General features: G+C 37.5%; 1 protein-coding gene across 1 annotated transcript in view; it reads left to right on the forward strand.

The window, feature by feature from the left end:
• LOC149252027 (tRNA/rRNA methyltransferase (SpoU) family protein) overlaps positions 1 to 19,930 on the forward strand; it is a 425,400-nt gene that overhangs the window by 16,733 nt on the left and 388,737 nt on the right. The window contains 5 exon segments of the mRNA XM_089459645.1: positions 12,177 to 12,276; positions 16,364 to 16,458; positions 16,555 to 17,087; positions 17,290 to 17,506; positions 17,629 to 17,976. Of these exon segments, the coding sequence (XP_089315771.1) occupies positions 12,177 to 12,276; positions 16,364 to 16,458; positions 16,555 to 17,087; positions 17,290 to 17,506; positions 17,629 to 17,976 (1,293 nt within the window).

Consider the following 19,930-nt stretch of genomic DNA (forward strand, 5'->3'; position numbering starts at 1 on the left):
GAGAGGGATCCAATAAAAATATCAGCTGCCATAAATAAGATGACCCACATGGAGTTTGGCTCTTGTTGCCAATTTTAACAATAGGAGATCTGCGCAATGTTTTGGGAAGTTGCATTGATGAAGGAGGAGTCATGACATGTAAGAAATACTGCACCACGAGAAGAAACACCAAGAACATTTATCAAATGTTGGTTTCTAGTATTTGTCCACCTATCTGATACAATGGATACCCCACAATCCCCCCACTCATTTGTAAAATGTGTCAAAGCTCTTTGAACCTTTGCTTTTTCTCTTTCTAATGACACTGTTCTAGCTATCTCATAGTTGGGGCTTTTGCATCCTTTTGGGGCTTCATTGATGGCCTTAACCATATCATGCCAATAGGGAGAGCAAAGCACATTGAACGGTACACTGCAAGCACAAAGAAATCAGACTATCTTTCCATCCATATCATCCCTCCCAACAACATTAAGGAAATCCCCTATTGTTCTACCTCCAGAGCTTGCAGAAGTACCACGAGGAGATGAGCTACCAAATCTAGAGGTTGCACTTAATTCAGACTGAGTTTTTTGTTTCTTGCTTTTTTGTATTGCAACCTCCTCTATTTGGATGTATTTTCTTCTTTGTTCATTTGAAATGTTTGGGCAAATTTGTATCCCCACAACACCCTTTTTCTTATCACTGTCCATCACCCCACAAAGATGCCTCCTCACATGGGTATATGAACCTCTAAATGGCTTTTCATCCATGACAACCATGAGGGCAGAAAAATTTGTAGCTTCCACCACCTTTTCCCCCTTCAAGTTTGATCACATAGTTCCACAAGGGTGTCAATGCAACTTTCCCCTCTAGTGTTTCAGTGTTCCCTTCAGGTTCATCCCTTTCCTCTTGAAACCCTTCCTCCTCATCATACATTGGGTCACTCATATGGGGACCACTATCCTCTTGTTCTTCTTTCCTTCTATTCCTACTCCCCCTTGCCATCATGAAAACCAAAAGTGTAATGATACATAGAAGCCAAAAGAAAACAATCTTGGAATATGAATATAGGTGGTGGACAACCTGCAATTAAATGAGCAAGAAGAAAGAATGGGAAAGAGTAGGAGAGGGAGGAGAAAAATACAAAAAACAATGACAAAAAAATGAGGGAGTTTGGGGTTTGCACTTACCTCTTTAGCTCTTGTAGATGGAAGCCCTTCTTTACTCCAAGCTCCTCCTCCTTCTTCAGTCCTCCAAGTTCTCCTCAAGTCTCTCCCCTCTTTCTCCTCTCTTCTCCAAGCTCTCCAAAAATACAAGTGAGCAAATGAGAGGTGAAAGAGCCTTTTAATCCCTTCATTTCCTTCCCTAACCCAACTTAGACCCACCCCCAACCACTAGTTAAAAAAAAATCGCATTAGTGGGGCTGCACGGTGGAATCGGCCGGCTGCCCACTGAGTCAGTCGCGATTTGTACGGAAGCGGCGCCGATCCACGACGTTTCGGCTGGGTGATCTGTCCCCCGAAATGCGTCCTGACAAATCGGAAACGCGGATTGGGTCGGACGATTCCCACAGGCCAGAAAGCATCTTTTTCGGCCCGATCCGTGTTTCAGAATTTTCGAGACGCGTTTCGGGGGGTGGATCACCCACGGATCCGTACGGTGTTGCGTTTCGGGGGGTGGATCACCCACAGATCTGTACGGGATCGCGTATCGGGGTTTTGATCCAGGGGGGCGTTACGTGCAACATTGATCTGAACACTAGTTTCTTTTCATTAAGACACAAAATTTCTCTACCATAGATAAGCAACGAAAATAAAAGAATATGCAAAGATAAAGAAACCATCACACAAGAACACAATACATTTTTCCTGGGAACCCAACTGGGAAAACCCACTTCTTTTCTTGAGAATTTTATTGAAGGAGTTTGAGCAATAGATCTCTTACAAAAAAATCTTGTTTCAATAGACAACACACTTGTTATCCCTGCTTTACATAAGCTTGAAACACCCTGCTTGTAGCCTTGATTTGCTCTTTGAATCCTTGCCTGGCTTGAGCCCTATTTCCTAGTGCATGAATTCCTATTTCCTAGCGCAATAGAGGCTCCTATCTTATAGGGAATTCTCCCTATTTCCTAGCACAAATCTGGCAAGAATTCCTCCCTTCAATCCTGCGCATGGGCTTCTCCTCATACACTCTCCTTGCTAGAAGTCTCTGTTGACACAACCTTGTGCAAAACAATAATAACCCTTCTTGTATAAGATCTCATTATCATACCTAAGTATTTTAATGACCCACTTGTGTTGTGTTAGGAACGGTAATTGTTGTTTCGGCTATATCTCATATTCCTTGTAGTGTACCCTACATTTTTTTCGCCAAATGTGACCATCTTGATGAGCCAAATGTGTGATGATGATGTATCTCTGTATTGTACGATCTTTTACAAAGTGATATTCATTTCATTGGGTCAAATATCAAATTTTTGATTCGATCCACGGGGAATATAGCAGCTATATACAGACCAATTTTCATTATCAATAATGCTATTGGAGTTGAACTAATGACTCCAGCTGTATGAAAGCGATACACTAACCACTGAGTTAAGTGGGTCATTATTCTCATAGGTAGAGTTGGATTTATAAACGATTCTAAATCAAATTAAATGTATTGACAATGTTCGGTACTAGAAGGACGGACATTGGTCTTGGAAAATCTCTTCTCTATACGGTCAAAATATTCTGTGGAAGGGATGAATGAATGGAAGAGAATATCCTGATCATCTAGTATATTAGGTTGTATTGGTGGTCCGAGAATATGGCCATGATGGGATAATTGATGTAAAAGTGTTTGTCTAGTTGGTAGTCTAGACCCCTTTAATAGTTGGTTATGACTGGTCCTCTTTGTCCCCATTTCAAGGTGCTTGGTTTTATACCAACTATCCCTTGATGGTGGTAACTCCCATCAACTCAAGCATTTATGTCCTAGGTAGGTATTCGAGCATCTTGGAGTGGACATATTAGGATGCATGATTTATGAGAATCTCTAGTCACTTATATGCTAAGGTGATTGTGCTTTTTAAGGGTTGTCATACACATGTTTAGCACACCTATTTTATACACCACATTAACCTCTTCTCTTATGTATGCACCACACTTTGGCTAGGAGATGATGCTGCTTTTATTCATGCATTTACAAATTTCTTGAGGTAGTCTCACGCTTATTTAGGCATTTGTCACATTCCCACACAAATATGTTATTTACATTCTCATGGACATCCCTTACAAATGCCACGTGGAAGACCCTTGAACGTTCTTTTCATTTATCACTTTTTGAGCTAATTTTCATCTTCTAGGAGGGCCTACCCACACATGTGACACCTTTATGACAACCATGGGGTTATTTTGAGCATCTGAGGGCTTGGAGGAGTCGCTTAAGTGACTTTATATCTTAAAGTAATGACATAGCGCTCACTTAAAACAAGTTCGATGATGTGGAGGTGACTTGAGAGCATTGTTTGAGGACTTATGAGTTCATTTGGAGGAGCCGTTCAATTATGGAGGCCTTATTTTGACTTTTGGAGAGGTATTTCCTCCTCCTAAGGCTAGACATTGGAGGGAAAGTGGACAAAGAAGCTTGCTTACCATCTTTTGAGTCTTCTCCAAGAGAAATTTAAGGGAACTTTGCATCTCTAAGTCCTAAGTTAAGTCAAAGCACTAAGTCTAACTCCTAATAACCAACCAAAAACCATAAAACCATAAATTATTTATTTTTTGCCTTATAAAAGATAATAAATACAAAAAATTCATAAAAGATAAAGTCAAATAAAAATATTTGTACATTATCTAGAGGAATTTGACAGTTATTGCATTTTCTAGACATATTTGTCCTAAGTTTGTGCTTATGTTAAATTCTAACCGTAAGGAGGCAAAATTACCCCACTTGTGCTAAAATGTTTTATCTAACTTTTTGTGGGTTGATTTAAGCAGTGTTCCACGAGAATGCATCTCCTAGGGTGGGGTGCATGGTCCCCACATTTCCCATGCACTCGGGATTGGGGAATGCCTAGAGAAACATTTCCCTATGTCCCCCTTTTAGGGAAACTTGGAGAGACACAGAGGGAAACATTTCTTGAATGTGGGGTACATGTTTCCTCGAAAAGGGGTTCTTGTGGGTGTCCCCCCTCAAAAAGGGTTGGGCGTCCCCTTTGAATTAAGCTTGAAAACAATAATTTATAATTGGGGAAGCCTAACATTCAACCATAGGGCCCCACTAATGCCATGTAATTAATGGTAATGTTAAAATTCTTAAAGTAAAAGTTACATTCTCGTTTATCTTTCATTTTCATTCTTTTACTTGAATTTTTAACATTACCATTAATTGACTCATGATTGTTGAGAGTGGTTCTAACCTCATTGGATTTCATATGGAGAAAGTAGAATTTTAGATCCTACTAAAAATCCAACATACTCAATAGTTTTTCAGGATTCCAAGATTTGGGTGATTGCAATGGTTCCATTGGCTTATATTATGTATGAGGGTATGGAACTAGGATTTAATCAAGAGCACCAAACCTTCTATGTACCTCGATGTTGGTGGCATTGATTATTGAATTCCTCTGTCATGGCCCTAGTTAAATTGTCCCTATCACTTATACAAAATCTCGACTTGACATGTTAAGCTTTTTCTATCTTATATTAATGCTTAGAGGGTGATATTGATGATGCGAATCCCAATATATGTAATGATTTTGATGATATGTAGGTATTTGTTGTAGCATGATTTTTTTTTTTGGACTGTGGAGGCCATTTAGAGCCTCTTTGTTGATGCTGTTAGGGTTCAAATATGGATTGCACTCAATTCTATTTTGGTTATATGCACCCTTACTAATAACTATATATATGAGAAACTTTGCATATTTGTGTATAATGGTTTGGATTCATATGGACGCAAATGAATATTTATGTATTTTTTTCAAAATTTGAATATTTATGTTTTTTTTGGTTGATTGACTTTTTGGTCCCTTGTTTTCTAGTGTCCAATTTTGGGGTGGACTGGTTCAATCACTGGTCTGATTTTAATAATATTAGTTCATTATCCATTGTTCATTTTTAGTTTTAACTTTTGAGTATTGACTCTAGATACTAATGACCTTAGACCAAGTCTTTGACTCGTCACATTTTACCATTTTTGAGTTCGAGTAATTTCAATTTCCTATACCACTCTCCAGACTATAATGTCTATTATTTTGCTTAGTACTAATAAAATTATAGAATAATGGATGTTGAATTTAAATCAATGCATACAATATTTTAGTATTTCTATTTCATTGAATCGTTTATGATGTATGAATCAATGTATTTCATTATTGACTTTGAATTCGAATCACGTTTATGATATACATACGCGCGCACACACCCCCCCCCCTCCCCCGAATTTCTCTAAAATTTGTGGGTGTTCCACACGTCACCCCTATGCATCTCCCCGTTCCCACATCCCCTCGTCTCAAAAACTTGGTCGAACATTAGATTTAAGGTGTTTACCAATTATGGAAATTAAATTACAACATTAAAATCAGACTTGGTGAAAACCTAAAAGCTAGGGTTTAACCCCAAATGGTGCTTTCTAACCCTACTCTAGCATATATGTCATCCCTAGATTGTTTATAAAGTTTATCTAACACAACCTCTTGTTCATCGTGCTCACCACGAGGAGGGTAAGTGATGGGGTGTTTCAAATACTTGCTGATGCTTTCTTAGAATCAATTATAAATTAGGGTGAATTTCCCGCGGGGGGTTTTCCAACAAAACTTGAATGGAAGTGAATTTGGAAATAATGTTGAAGTGCCCTCTCTAATAGCTTTTCCATATGGTGAGAGCTAATAATTCCTAAGGACCTGGATTTGAGCCCCTTTAGAGTATGGTGATGGCCCTCCTAAGTGAAGCTCATGTACAAGTTGTAATATATGGTAATCTAACCCAATGTTCATAGTCTTTCTGCTATGAGCACTACATAACAGTTGCCCATTTCAATAGTGAACATGTGGGATATGAACTGATATTCCCCATTTGAAGTTTCACATTCTCACATTTTCCAACACATTTCACCACATTACCATTGGTTATCAGGATTTGAAAATTGTGCATTGCACAAACATAAGAATGAGTTTCTTTTACCATTTGCTGATGAATACAATTGTAGGAGTTGTTATGATCAATTAAAATAATTACCTTTTGGTTCTTGACGTAGCCAATCACCTTCAAGGTCCATGGTCTTGAAATTCTTGATAAAGCATAGAGGGAAATTTGGGGTTCCTCCTAAGGAGGCTCTAAGGTGGGTTCTTCCCAATTAGGAGTGGCATCCTAGGAAATTTGCTTAGGGTGGTAAGATTGGGACACATCAATATGAAATAATTTTGTTATTTATGCCCTTTGAAATACCTCTCATCACAATCACAGAAAAGTTTGAGGTGTTGGCATTTCACTGCTTTTCCTTAGGTCAACTTGTGGACCCACTAGAGTTGAGAGGGGAAGGGGGCGGTGGTAGATGCCAAAGGGAAGCATGGGTGAGGAATAAAAAGGGATCTTTTCCTCTGTGAATTGGCCACTATTAGCACTTCTCTAGAGGACATTGAGTATTTGAATGGATATAGGTTGGCTCTTCTATTTGCCATGTGTGTTTCTTTCCTAGTTATCCCTTGCTATTGCATGTACATTCACATGGCATATTGCTATTGCCACAACTAATGTTGCCTCCTTTGTGATTTGAAAGATCTGCAAAAAGGATTAAAACTATGTGAGAAAGATGTTGCTGAAATTAATGATAATTTGACATACACAGTTTCACAATGGACTAGATGAAAAGAGGGCTTTTAGTAGCAACCAAAGGAGCACACTCCAATTCAAGATTATTGTGCAATAAACACTATTGAATATATTCTCACTCTTCTTAAAAGGGAGGAGGGGACTCAGGCTCTTTTGACAATGTTATGAACGAAAGACGACAAGATGGCTTCTACCATTGCAACTATCTAGTCTCAAGTGGAGCTCATAATTATACGCTTGAATCTTTCCCTTGCATCCATGGCTTCTTCTTGTTCGAGGTGAATGGATATTTTGGCTTCACATCCATTGGCCTATATAGAGCTTTCGTTGAATGTGACGCTACTCACTTGGCCTAAGTTATTCAAAACGCCCCTACCCATTTAGTTGCTTTTGTTATTTCTACTATGGATCCCAAAGATCCAATTGCACATGTAGACTTAGAGGTGGCTTCCCTTTCTAGGATTAGTTAAAAATTTATATGCTTGCATCTCTTAAATGCTTTGTTATTTTGTGTTTGTATTAGGCCATTTCATATGTCAATATACTTGTGTTTCCACACCTAAACGTTTTTGGACAAATTTTCTAATTATAATTTGTATGGAATTTTGGAATTGGAAGATCTAAGGTTATGACCTTGAGGCATGCCTTCCTTTTGTAAATTTCCAACTGTAGGGCTTGGTTGCAACCTTCTATAATATAAAAGCCTAACCGTTATTGTGAACAAAAAAACATGTTTCTGTTTCTCTTGTCTCTCATTTCTAAGACTTGTAACATTTTGAAAACCCATTCTTGTTTTCTCATTCCAGGGATATCTACGCCATGATATTAGTTTTTGAGATAAGATTAGATAATTTTATTAATGTCCACAAATGATAAAGAAATAGGCCAATGGGATTAGAAATTACAATGAATGGGTATTAAATAATGGGAGTGTCTAGAACACTCCCAAACCTAAATTGTTATCAAAATACAAGAGATATGAATGGCAATAAAAGGAAGAGGAGAACAAGAACTAGGCAAGCCTTACAAGTTGGGGAGGCCCTAGCTCTGCATCAACGTCATAAGTGGAAGTAAAAGTAGAGGAAGAGGAGGGAGAAAAGGTTGTTGAAAAATGTAACTAATGTTGGTCTTCATAATTGTATTTAAGTCATGATGTAATATATTTGTCAAAAGAAAGAAAAATAAATTTTATTATAAAATAAATTGACTTATTAAAGCATGGGTTTCATGCTTGGGTCAATAGTTTATAGGTCAAAGCCTCCATTGTAGGCTTCTAGGGTTTATGTTAAGTGTCCTTGTTCATGTCATAACGTAAAAGACCCTTCTTGGGCTTCATTTGTCATGAAAGGAATTTATTTTAATGTAAAATAGGTCAATTAGGCCTCCTCCACCAAGTCGGTCTAATTGAGGGGCAAAATCTCCTATATAAAGGCAACAACTCGACCTCATTTGAAACACTTACTCAACAAGTTCATTCTGCAACTTCTGGGACAAGAGAGTGCGAAATTCGAGGGACAAGGAGGAAAAAGCTAGCGAAGGAGAAGAAGGTCTTCATTAAGCACAAAAGGTCGAGATTCTCTCTCTTTCTCTCACATGTGTGAAGCTGCTGAGTTGTTGGAAGGGCCGAAATTGCAGTACTAAAGCTGGGCTGAAATTCTGTAGCTGGGGGCTGAAAATATATTGCGGGGGGCCGAAATTCTGGATTGAAGTTGTAACTGTGAAGCTGGTACTTGGGTACTTTGGCAAGGATCATCTATAGGAAGGAAGGGCTAACTTTGTGGAGGAGGAAGGTCTTTTGGTCTAGGGTCTTGGTCTATCTCAACTTGAATATGCTAGTGGAAGAGTTTGCCTGGGTTTTCCCCTATAGAGGAGTTTTAGCCCTGGCTGAGTGCCTACATCTGGTGTCTTTGATCTTCGTGTTTTGCTTTTGATAATTGCTTGATGAAACAAAGATAAAAGAAGAACATAAGAAAGTTCATAAGAACACAAAGATATCACAAGTAATTATCAACAAAAGAAAATCTTTTTGCCTTTCTGATTTTCTAACAAAGGTCTCCCTATCCTCATCAATAAATGTGAAGTGGTCAATGCAAAGCTTGATAATAATGTTTGAAGAGTGCTTGGGGTTGAGGGGTCCTTTTTGTACAATGCTAGGATTTGTAGGGAGAGGAGGAGAGAGGAGTGTTAAAAGACTTGTCTCTCCTAACATTTGAGACCAAGGGGAAGAAACTCGTGATGGAAGTTTGACTATTTGAGCTGACCTATGAGGCCATATGCTATAGTGAGTTGGTATGGCTCCTAGGTCTTTGTAGAGGTGATGTGTTTACCAACCATATGAGGGTACATCTATTGACATAGAGAAATACTACCATCCATTTCACAAGTGGGGGGAGTGGTTAGCATAGCACTTAGCACCGCCACTAACAAAGATAGGTTCAAATAAAGAGGTAATGTTCGTAATGGCACTGGCATTAGATAAACCTTGCAAAGTCTCCCCTATGGATCATTTCATTGCCTCTCAGACATAGAAGGTTAGGAGTCTATAATTACAGCAATGAAAGAAGGTTACAAAGGAACCATTAGAGTCCCAAAACAAACAACTAAACCTCATCCATTTCTCATAGCAAATGGGAGGTTTGAAGACAAAGTATTCCTCAAGCTCAATCTCTTGGAGATGGCACATTTGGCATATCCTATTAGACCTTGTGATGTTGTTGTCGCTCTTGAACCATAGGGTATGTAAGCAAACTTGCAGCTCATTGAGTAGGATCTTGAGGCCATGGATGAAATGATGTTGAATGTAGTTGGGATGGACAATGAGACCGTCCTCCATTTGCATGAAGTGCTTATGATACATGTCAATAAATTCCATACTTTATTACATTCATTTATGACATCTTTGTGAACTTGAGGAATTATTGTGCCATAGTAATGACATCCGTTAGCCTCACTCACTCACATACCCTTTATAATTGCAGACTTCATATCTCCATCTCTGGTATACATGGATTCAAACATAAAATTAGTGACCATTTTGGAGACGAGAACTAATGTCATATGCATTGAAGCATGTGTGTATAGCCAATGATAGTTCAACAAGTTGTCCATTTGCATGCACATCTATTTCTCATAAAATAACCTACTTCCATAACTATTAGTGCTCCCATACGTATCCTAAAGGCATATCTCATATTTCCTAAGGGTAAGAAAAAGAAGGCAGTTGAAAATTCACATGAAAACAATTTGATTCTCATTATACAGTGGCATTTAAGAGGAAAACACACTTTAGAATCTTTTTAGATTCCACACACATTTCATAATTAACATGAAAATGAATCTTGGGTAAAGACTAAAGTGTCTTATAGCCAGAATTAGAAATTCATTTTATAAACTAAACTCAGCAAAATAAAACCATGATTCAATAGAACAAATTTAACCATAATCACAGGGTAAAAACCTTAGCAAAATATCATGCATGGAGTGCACATTATTCACACATTAAATACCTTGAGAAATAATTATAAACAGTGACATGGTCATAGGTCAATATGATAAAAAATTTACATGTTCAGATTGCACTATATTCGGACATCCTCCCCTAGCTTGTAGTTATATTTCGAGTTGGAAATAACCTTAAATAATGATAGGGTATGAGGTTAGAAGACATTGTAGAAGTTTCCTATCAAGTTAGAAATGTCTTCTTCAAGATGATGGCAATCTCTTGAAACAATCTTCCAAGCATATTAGATGTCCCTTGCAAACTTAAAGAAAAAAGGACAAGTGAAAAGTCTTCCATGAACAACATAATGAATATATGTCAGTGGTGATGGCTAAAGTGGAATTATTAACTCATGGCTTCTATATAATTTTAGCCAAGGTCCATATGGTCTCGCAGGATTTGTTCTCTTTGGAAAACTAATGAAGTGTTCTACAACCATAGGGTGTTAAAATTGTACAGATAAAAGTGCACAACAGTTGGCCAAACTCCAAATGCACCTAGCTTCTTTGCTGATGTCTCCATGTGATTCACCACTGCTTGGTTTTAAGGGAACAATAAGCTTGATATGATGGACTACATGAAGTAGGTAAAATCTTTAGTGAATTCCCACTCAGGTCGGTCACTCATATTAAAAATGGTCGAAATATTTAACTCAAGCCCTAGTTGAGGGCTATCCAACACTTATTCCATTAGGCAACCTACCAGCCCTAGGTTGGATTCTCACTTTGAAGTTTGGATGACTATTATTCTAGTTTCATGGATTTTATGAAGGACACGTTTCAATCTTGCAAAGAGGCACTTACATACTTTAGTAGTACTTTTTAGCATTTACTTTTGCGTTAGTCAAATGATAAGAGCATGTGGGTGCTAATGTGAGAAGACATGCATGATATTAGTAGATTGAACATTCTTGAAAGGAATAAAGGTGCAGTTACAAGAATTAAGGTAATGGGGAGAGTAATTTCATGAAAAGACTAAGGTCTTGCCCTTCTTTAGAAGGTAGGGAAGGGTTTCAAGTTTAGGTAAGGTTTTGACTGAAAGATCAACATAGTGAGGCTCCTTGGTCAACCTGGTAAGGATTTGATCATCCTTCTAATGAATGGTTTTATCTCGAAAGGTTAAAACTACTTAGATAATGTCTTGTGCCAACTTTATTTGGTCCTTCTTGCACTTTATACCATCCGGTGTGATTATATCCTAATAGATGTAGGTAGATGGGGGCCAACATATTACCTATGGGTCACTTTGTAAAGACTGGGTAAAATGTTGCTCTTGCTATGTAATATTTCTGAAATGTGAAGGATTTACCTTGGAATGATGGTATCTATTTGCTTCAAGCCTCACTATTTTAGTTATAAAAAGGTTCAGTGTTGTTAGCAGTGCCTTACAGAGGATCTTATGAGACATTTTTGATCGACTCAAGCTTTCGGTCCACAGGAGCCATCAAAAATCACTCTATTTTAGATTTAACAGTGGGACAGAAACGTCTTGCCACACACTATGGAAGACTTATTCAACTAAGAAGCCATTTGTGAGTATTTATTCCACTGCAGTTGCCCAGGGCTCACACTTGGCCCCACCTGTTTTCACAAATGTCAGCATACACAAGCCCGAGCACAAGCACAGGCATGTCATTGCATAGAATTGAACCTGGGTGGGGGTGATAAAAGCACCATGCTTTCACCAACCTGAGAAGCCACTATTGACAATTATGTGGATTTATATTCTTTGAATAATTTGTTACCTAGAATGCATTTCAAAATCAATGGAATGTCCTCTATCAATTTTAATATTTTAGTGTTCTTAATTATTTCTTTTGTTATTCACTTTTGGTATTACCTGAAGTTACTTTTAAAATTGTTTGACTTGTTATTGCATAGGATCATCTCAGGGGGGATCAACAATTTACTTTGGATGCAAAAGAACAGAAATTTCTTCTAGCTTTTGTTTCAACAGTTACACATCTATTCAAGAAACCAGGTACTTTAATCAGCCCGGTAAATATTATATTGGTTGTTTTAGTGATTTTTAGAAGTTTTTTGGCAATTATGTTATTCTAGGGCATGAATGCATTAATATGGTTCAGTTGAATTAATCCTTATTGTTAAGTCAACAAAAATAGTCTAGGAATAAAAGGCTTACATTCTTTTGTTCTTTTGAAAAATAATTGTGTCATAAGTGATAGCATAGGCATGCTCGTGTCTCATACGAATATGACCATTATTTACATGCAATAGAATTGAGTATGATTACAAACATGTTGGATTATTTAGTTGGTTGGTCACTTAGTAATTTTTCCTATAGTATCCTTAGTGTTCTATAGGTTGGATTCTGCGTGCTTCCCATGCTCTTTGAAATTGAGAACATTATTGGGAATGTCCATTGCTGTCTCATATGTGCCCCCAATACTTGGGGACTTCACTAGAGATGCTCCTTGCAAAAATGGGATGCTCCCGATACTTGGGGGTATTGTGGGACGCCGCCTCCTCATAAAAACACACAAAATAAAAACAACAATTTCTGTTTTTCTTTAAAGCAAGGTGAGTGTGGTGGACCCTCACCTTGCCTTATAATCTCTATAGAACCCTTCCAGACCCTAATTTTTGTTGCTTCTCACCTACAACACACTAGTTTGATTACGTTATGAAGGGTGAATTTGGATGTTTGGGAACAAAAAGCTTCAGAAACAGAAAGTGGGAACAAAAGGGATTTTCTGTTATATTCCAAGTGCATTTCAGGGCTAACAAGCATTGTATTAGTAAAACCTTGGAGAAACATCAACTTTTTTGTATTTTGTTATTAAAATTAATCTTTGGCTGGAAAAGTTTGAAGAATGATTAAATTTGAACTAGGGGTTGGTTGTCTTCAGGTTCACATTCCCATAGATGATGTTGATTGTTACCTGCAATACATAGATGCAGAGGATTGAGTAGAGGCTGATTGAGTGTGACTGGTGACTTGAGCATTGCTCTTTTTCTCAATTTTTTATTTTTTTGTTATGATTGTCTCAACTCTATACCAATGTTGCAAATATCGTGTTGATGTATATATGTCTGGGAGTCCAGGAAGGAATTTATTCGAAATGTTGACAAACATAAAAGACACAAAAGTATTCATTTAAAAAAAATCTGAAAAAACGACACCAAATAATCACATTGCTACATAAATATGAAAAAGTTGACATTACGATGTATAAGATGTCAAGTGATACATCAGACATCAATGCTGAATCACAGAGAACTACATCAAAAATGTCATAAATGTATCTCATCATCATGATTCATACAATGATTAATATAAATTTGATTCCCTCCATCTTTTTTACAGGAAGAGATAATTGCTCTTCCTATGAAAGAAGAAGGTATGGGAGTTGGAGTGGAAGTGGAACATCTTCTACTAGCTACCTTTCTATGTGGCTCACTCTCTCCTCCTCCTCCAAAGTTTTGCTGGAACATCCTCCTCTACGATCCAGTTCTTTCCCACCTCCTTCTGCTAATTTTCTAACCACTTAATTGCCTCCTTCCATGATAGGCCTTTTAGTCTCCACCCTCTACTTAGTGGTGGTGTCAATCTCATCCAGCAAAATGGCATTCATGTTGCTTTGCCCATGGCTAGATTATGTAGTTGACATAGATTGTCATTAAGGCTCTGAGATTGTAACTTGTATGAGGGTCATAATAGATTTAATGAGCCTTGAGGTATAAGGAAATTACAAACATTAGAGGGTGATAGGTCAAATTAGAGTAATTTTAAATTTGTTTGAAGATTTCTTACTTTTTTGTTTTTTGTTTTTCTATGCTGTACATGGACCCTGGAGATTGTTGACCACTATGTCCACAGATATTTGTACCAGGCAGATCCACGTGAAGGGATCACTTCTTTCTGGCTCAACAACGAAGCCTGATCCCGAGAGTGTCGAGAGAATTGAACCTGTGACCTTTCAATAGCAAAGGTGCTTTAACGACAGGGACTCGACCAATTGAGCTAATCCTCGGGGCTGAAAATTTCTTACTTCTTGTGCTTCTTGGCATGTATTTTTTCAAACACACTCCAATTGCACTTGCAATGTGAAGAGCTAAAAATTGTTTAAGCAATTGAATGGCAAGTCTTTGTAAATTTGGTACTCATTTGCATAGGTTGTCCACCAACCTCTAAAATAAAAAAGAGAAAAAAGAGTTAAATTATATTCCATATAGTAGCAAATAGGATGTAAAAGAAAGACATTGAAATTTGAAACAAAATGAAACTTAGCTAGTATTTTAGTCTTCCTGTCTTGAACCATCACTTTTGCTTTGGTTGACAAGTACACTACCATTAGAACTATTATTTCCATGGGTTGGAATTTACATCAGATGGATGTAAAGACTGCTTTCCTCAATGGTGTGATCGAGGAAGAAGTGTACATAGATAGAGCCAAGCCAGAACAAGGACAAAGCCGAGCTAGAACAAGGCAAAATTTTTAATCCTCAAAACCAAATCAGAACTGTTTCTGACCTGTGACAAATCAAGGGAAAAGGGTGACTATTTAGGATGGGATCACCTCCACCGAAACTAGTCAAGGAAGAGAAAGGGGTCTTAAAATCCTCAGAGCCCCAGGCTCAAAAAAACCAGAGACAAATAATCCAATCCAATGATGCTCGTATGATTCTAACCCTATTGTATTTATATATTTTTCTTGAATGGATTTTTCTCCTTAATAATTAAGAGGGATTCATGGAAACCCCCAAGTTTGGGCTTTTTGCCCCAGCTGCCCCAAAACTTGCCCCCTGTTGCCCAAACATTGGAAATTTTGGGGTTTTCCCCTTTATCAAAAACTATAGCCTATAGGAATTGATAGCTTATTTCGTCCTTCCGTAGGCAATTAATTCAGAGGGAACATTACAAAAAACATATGGCACGCATATTACAAATGTTTTCATTCCAGATTTTCATCATTAGTTATTGTTAGAATATTGGAAGAATTGATTGAGGGTAATTTTTGCCTCATTTGGTAAGAGTTGTGTTGAGGCCATAGTTTTTCTTACCATTTATATCTGCAAGTAAAAATTGTTTATCAAATAATCTTATAATGCGATGTTTGCTGCAGGCAAACCAAATTACATAACTATTCTGCTACATTGAGACTTGGGTGTTTATGTGTATAGTAAAGTTGAATGATGCAGGAGAGGAGTGCAATGAAGGCATCCTCATTAGAGAATCTCTTCTAACGTATATCCACATAAACATGGGATCAATATAACATCCACTATGCAAACCTCTATTGATTTTTATGCACATAAATCAGGAATAAATGCAAGTGACAAGCTGCAACCATATAGATCCTCGGTTGTACTTGATTGCAGATGAGACTTGCCACACCCCTTGAACCTTGAAAGCCATCATATTTCTTTGTCTCCTTATCAAAATGTCGAGATACAAGTGTAACTGGTGATAGGAGGCAAAGGATGCTCTGGTCTCTAGTGAGTCTTGAAAAGAAGAAGCCTAAATATTGTTTTTGATCATGCATGTAGGGCAACACAACATAATGAGATCCCCTTATAATGTTTGTATTCAGTTTCAGCCTCATTTGCTGTGCCAATTTCCAAGGATGGGTCCATCCCACTTTATTGCAATCCCGAATCAATGCTCTACCAATACAGACATGTCGTATTTATTGTTCCTCAACCTAGATCCACCTTTTATGTCTGTTACCCTGGGTTATAACTTATATGTTTTTATTTTTTTAGTGGTTGTAGAATGCTCTGCTTTGATAACATCTTACCACATTTTAAGTACGGACAGTGAATTAAATACAATGCATGCCAAAAATGTGGAAACACCATATTTTATCACTTTTGAAAATCTTGTCTTTATTATCAAAATTATATTCACTAAGGTGCAAATTTGTTGGAAATAAATGTTGAGGATGAAATAATGTGTTTTCTCTGTCCAAATTGACATGGAACTGTAATTGATGATCGAAAATATGACTTGTATCTGAAAATGAGTATGAAGAAATCAAAATATTATTATTAACTGAGGTTGTTTGTGAATATCAGACAGACTTATGCTTTTTCTTTGGTTGTAGAAAGTGATATGCGTGCACTGAAAGCACTTATTTGGATAGTGTATATCCCAATATTGAAAAGGACCTCCATTGAAAATTTTGTCTTGCATAATCAGGTAAGTTGCAAAGATAATCCTATCTTTCATACATCATAAATGTTTCATGATATAGCCTTTCTACATATTTTGAAATTTATGAAGCAATTTTATTAGGTTGCAGAGGCATTGGCTGCAATTGCCATTGAAAGAGATTCCTGGGGTGACTTGGAAGTGACCCTGGTACCTTACTGTTTGACATCAGTTGTATCTTCTGTTGCTTCTGAGCCGCAAGTCCGTTCATCCCCTGATTTGCAAGATGATGCCCACCCCTCAATTTTGGGAATCATAACCTCTTTGAGATCTTTAGATCTGAAGGAGGAACATCTAGAACTTGAAAATGGGTTTTTGCCTGTGGCATGCCAGCTACTGGCAACATTATTGCAGGCAGCTTTGAAGGTGTTGAGTTCTGACGAGGTTGGAATGCCACTAAAGGATATGTATGAGAGGGTTAACTCATCTGCAGGAAAATTTGCTAGGCAGATGGTTTCAGGTCTCTTGGACCCAACATTAGATATGCTTTCACAATGTTCAGATTACAAAGTGCGACAGTGTGCAATGACAGTGCTTTTACCACCTATTTTGAGGACAGTAGATACATTTGCATCATTTGAAATGTGTTTGCCTGGGGGACTATCTGTCAATTCCAGGTAATCTGATTGTATCTGATTGCTGTGTTGTTGGATTATTATTCTAAGAAAATGAACAAATGTTTAGTGAACAAAATTCTCTAGCAAAATGTAAATCACCCCTGCTTAAAATTTTGGACTTTATTATTCTCTCTTTAGTTTTCTGTGTAGGCTTTAGAAAAACCCTTGCCAATTAGAAAGGGATCTGAAAAATTGTCTGCAGGGTACTTGTCATGCAGAAGGTTTGGAGCTGCTGCAAGTGTTTGTTTTCTCAAGGATCACTTCAGCACCGAGATGCATACACAGCTTTGTCTGCATTTGTGGAATTCATGTTGTCATCTTTTCATGATAAGCTTGAATTTTCTGGAGACAAAATCGGTTCTAATGGGTTTGATGTACGGTCAGAAAAGGAATTCTGGGAAGAACTTAGAGCAGGTTTGGTAAGTCTTGTTAGAATGGAACATGCAGATATATTTAAGTTAGAAAGCAACAATCTATAATGTAAAGGGGATTTATAACAATTTACCTTATGGTGTTTTTGTCTTTACAAATTTCTTACCAGGTTGATGAAGAAAATCTGACACGGAAAAAGGCATTACATGTTCTGAAGGTCGCTTTAGGAAAGATGCCACTATTGGCAAGCAATGCTGATTGTCATAGTAGGGATGATGGGTTGAAGAAAAAGAATATGCAAACAAATGGTAACAAGGAGAATGAAAAGAAAGTGGTTGATCATCATAAAACAAAGAGGGATAGATGGGCTAACATGTAGGCAAGGTCCTTAGGTGTAGGGGTGGTTAATAAAGGACAAGTCACTGACTGTAGGCAACGCTGGGAGGCTTTCATTCTTTTGTATGAAATGCTTGAAGAGTATGGTACCCACTTGGTTGAGGCAGCTTGGACGCATCAGGTAAGTTTTGTAAACCCTTCTCATGCAATCAGTGTCCAACAGTCACAAGGTTTTCTGAAAGGCTGCATGGATTTCTTAGTGTGATGATAGGCTTCATGTTAGTTTGACAAGGTTCTTGATCTTTTAGCTCTATGTAAGTCAACTGAGCTTAATGTTTTCTTTTTTATTCTTTTCTTTCCAAGCACATGGAACATAAAACTAGATTTATTTTCAATTGACAAAACTATTTACTTGTTAGGATATCAGCTCAAGCCAGCAAGATTACTGGGGTCCTGTTATGGTAGAACCAATGTTTTAAAAACCAGTTGAACCGAAACTGGAACAGTCTGTTTGGCTGCTTTGACCCTAAAATCCTTTGAACTGGTTAGACCAGTTGGTTCAACTTGTTCTGTACCAAACCAGTCTGATCTGATAGCGAGTATAGACGTGTACAAGGACAAGTATAATCCAGTAGGTCAGTCAGATCATGAATTCGAAAGGGAATCCCGTTGGCCCAGTTGACCCTATCCCCTAAGCAAAAATCTAGATCATAAAACAATAGAAAATAATACTGCTCCCCAAAATCCTAGATTATTGTTATGCAGTAGCTTGTAGCATGGTGTTTTTTGGACTCTAGGGGCCATTTAGGGTCTCACTGTACATATATTTTGTTTCAAATATTCATTGCATTTGGTGCCATTTTGCTATATGCACTCTTACATGGTATATACATGAGAAAAAGGTGCATATTTGGTCTTGCATGGTTTAGATTTACGTTGAATGATTGTTGTACATGAATATGTTAAGTTTTAACTTTCGGGCTTACTCCCAAGTGTTTTCACCTTGCTAGGTGAGTGTTAGGTCTCTTAGCTTTTAGTCCCTTGGTGATGCTTCATAGACATATAGATGGCTCACTTTGGGTGGATGTGTTATGAATGTATAAAATAATAATAATAATAACTGATAATTATGAAGGGACATGATTGTTCATGAACGGGCATCTTGCCTAGGTATATATACTGGGCGCTCATTTGTATCATCATACCACTTTTACTAATACAATTTTATATATTATTATTTATCCTATAATGGATACTTTTATATTCCAAGTATTTTGGACATTTTAACCTGTGAGCCAGGCTTGGTTATCACATTTGGTAGTAGAGCTTCGTTTTCTAATCTATGTCCTTGACCACAAAATTTTATCAGACCTTGTTTGATCCAGCCTTTGGCCACACTCTTATTCGAGTTTTTTAATTTGGCCTTTGGTGAAACCTTGTTTTTTCAGAGTTCTTTGGTTTGTTGGAAATACTGAGTGGGGGGGGGGGTGTGTTGGAAATATGATAGCCATGGTCGGTATTTTCATCATGTGAAGAAATTGAAAAATTGAATTTAAATTTATGCCTCCAAAAATATTCAAGTCGGCCCCATTCTTGTTCAGGTCGTTTGGGCTCCTAAGAGGGGCACCCATTCGACCCCCTTCAAAGTCTATATAAAGGAGAGCCTTCCTCCATCATTTGGAACATAGATTTTATCTTGTCTATCTTTGATCTAGCAAATTTTAGAAGGAGAAAAGGAGGACCAAAAATCTGAAGGAGGGCTTGGCACATTGGCTTGGTACTTGATTTTGTTCTTGATTATTGGTTTGGGTATTGGTTTGATATTTCTAGATGTATTGATGAATCGAACTCTCTTTCGTATAAGGAAAGTCTTTTCTGGGTTTTCCCCTTGTGGGTTTTGCCCTAGCCTCAGGCCTAATTTCTGTGTCTCTTGTCTCATGGTTTCATGGTTATTTTTCTACTGCTCTTTCATGTTTTATGGTTGAATTTTATTCTGTATAACTGTTTAATGATATTGGATGAATGATATGTGTAAAATGCTAACAGAATCATTGAAAGTAGTTTTCTGTGGATGTCAATCACTTAAGAGTGATTTCTGTTCTGTTTGCCATTGGAAATTTATTGTAACAGGGGAT

The sequence above is a fragment of the Pinus tabuliformis genome, chromosome 7 (assembly GCF_031772625.1).
Source record: "Pinus tabuliformis cultivar Carrire ecotype Pingquan chromosome 7, CPIR1, whole genome shotgun sequence".
In the NCBI taxonomy this organism is placed as follows: domain Eukaryota; kingdom Viridiplantae; phylum Streptophyta; class Pinopsida; order Pinales; family Pinaceae; genus Pinus; species Pinus tabuliformis.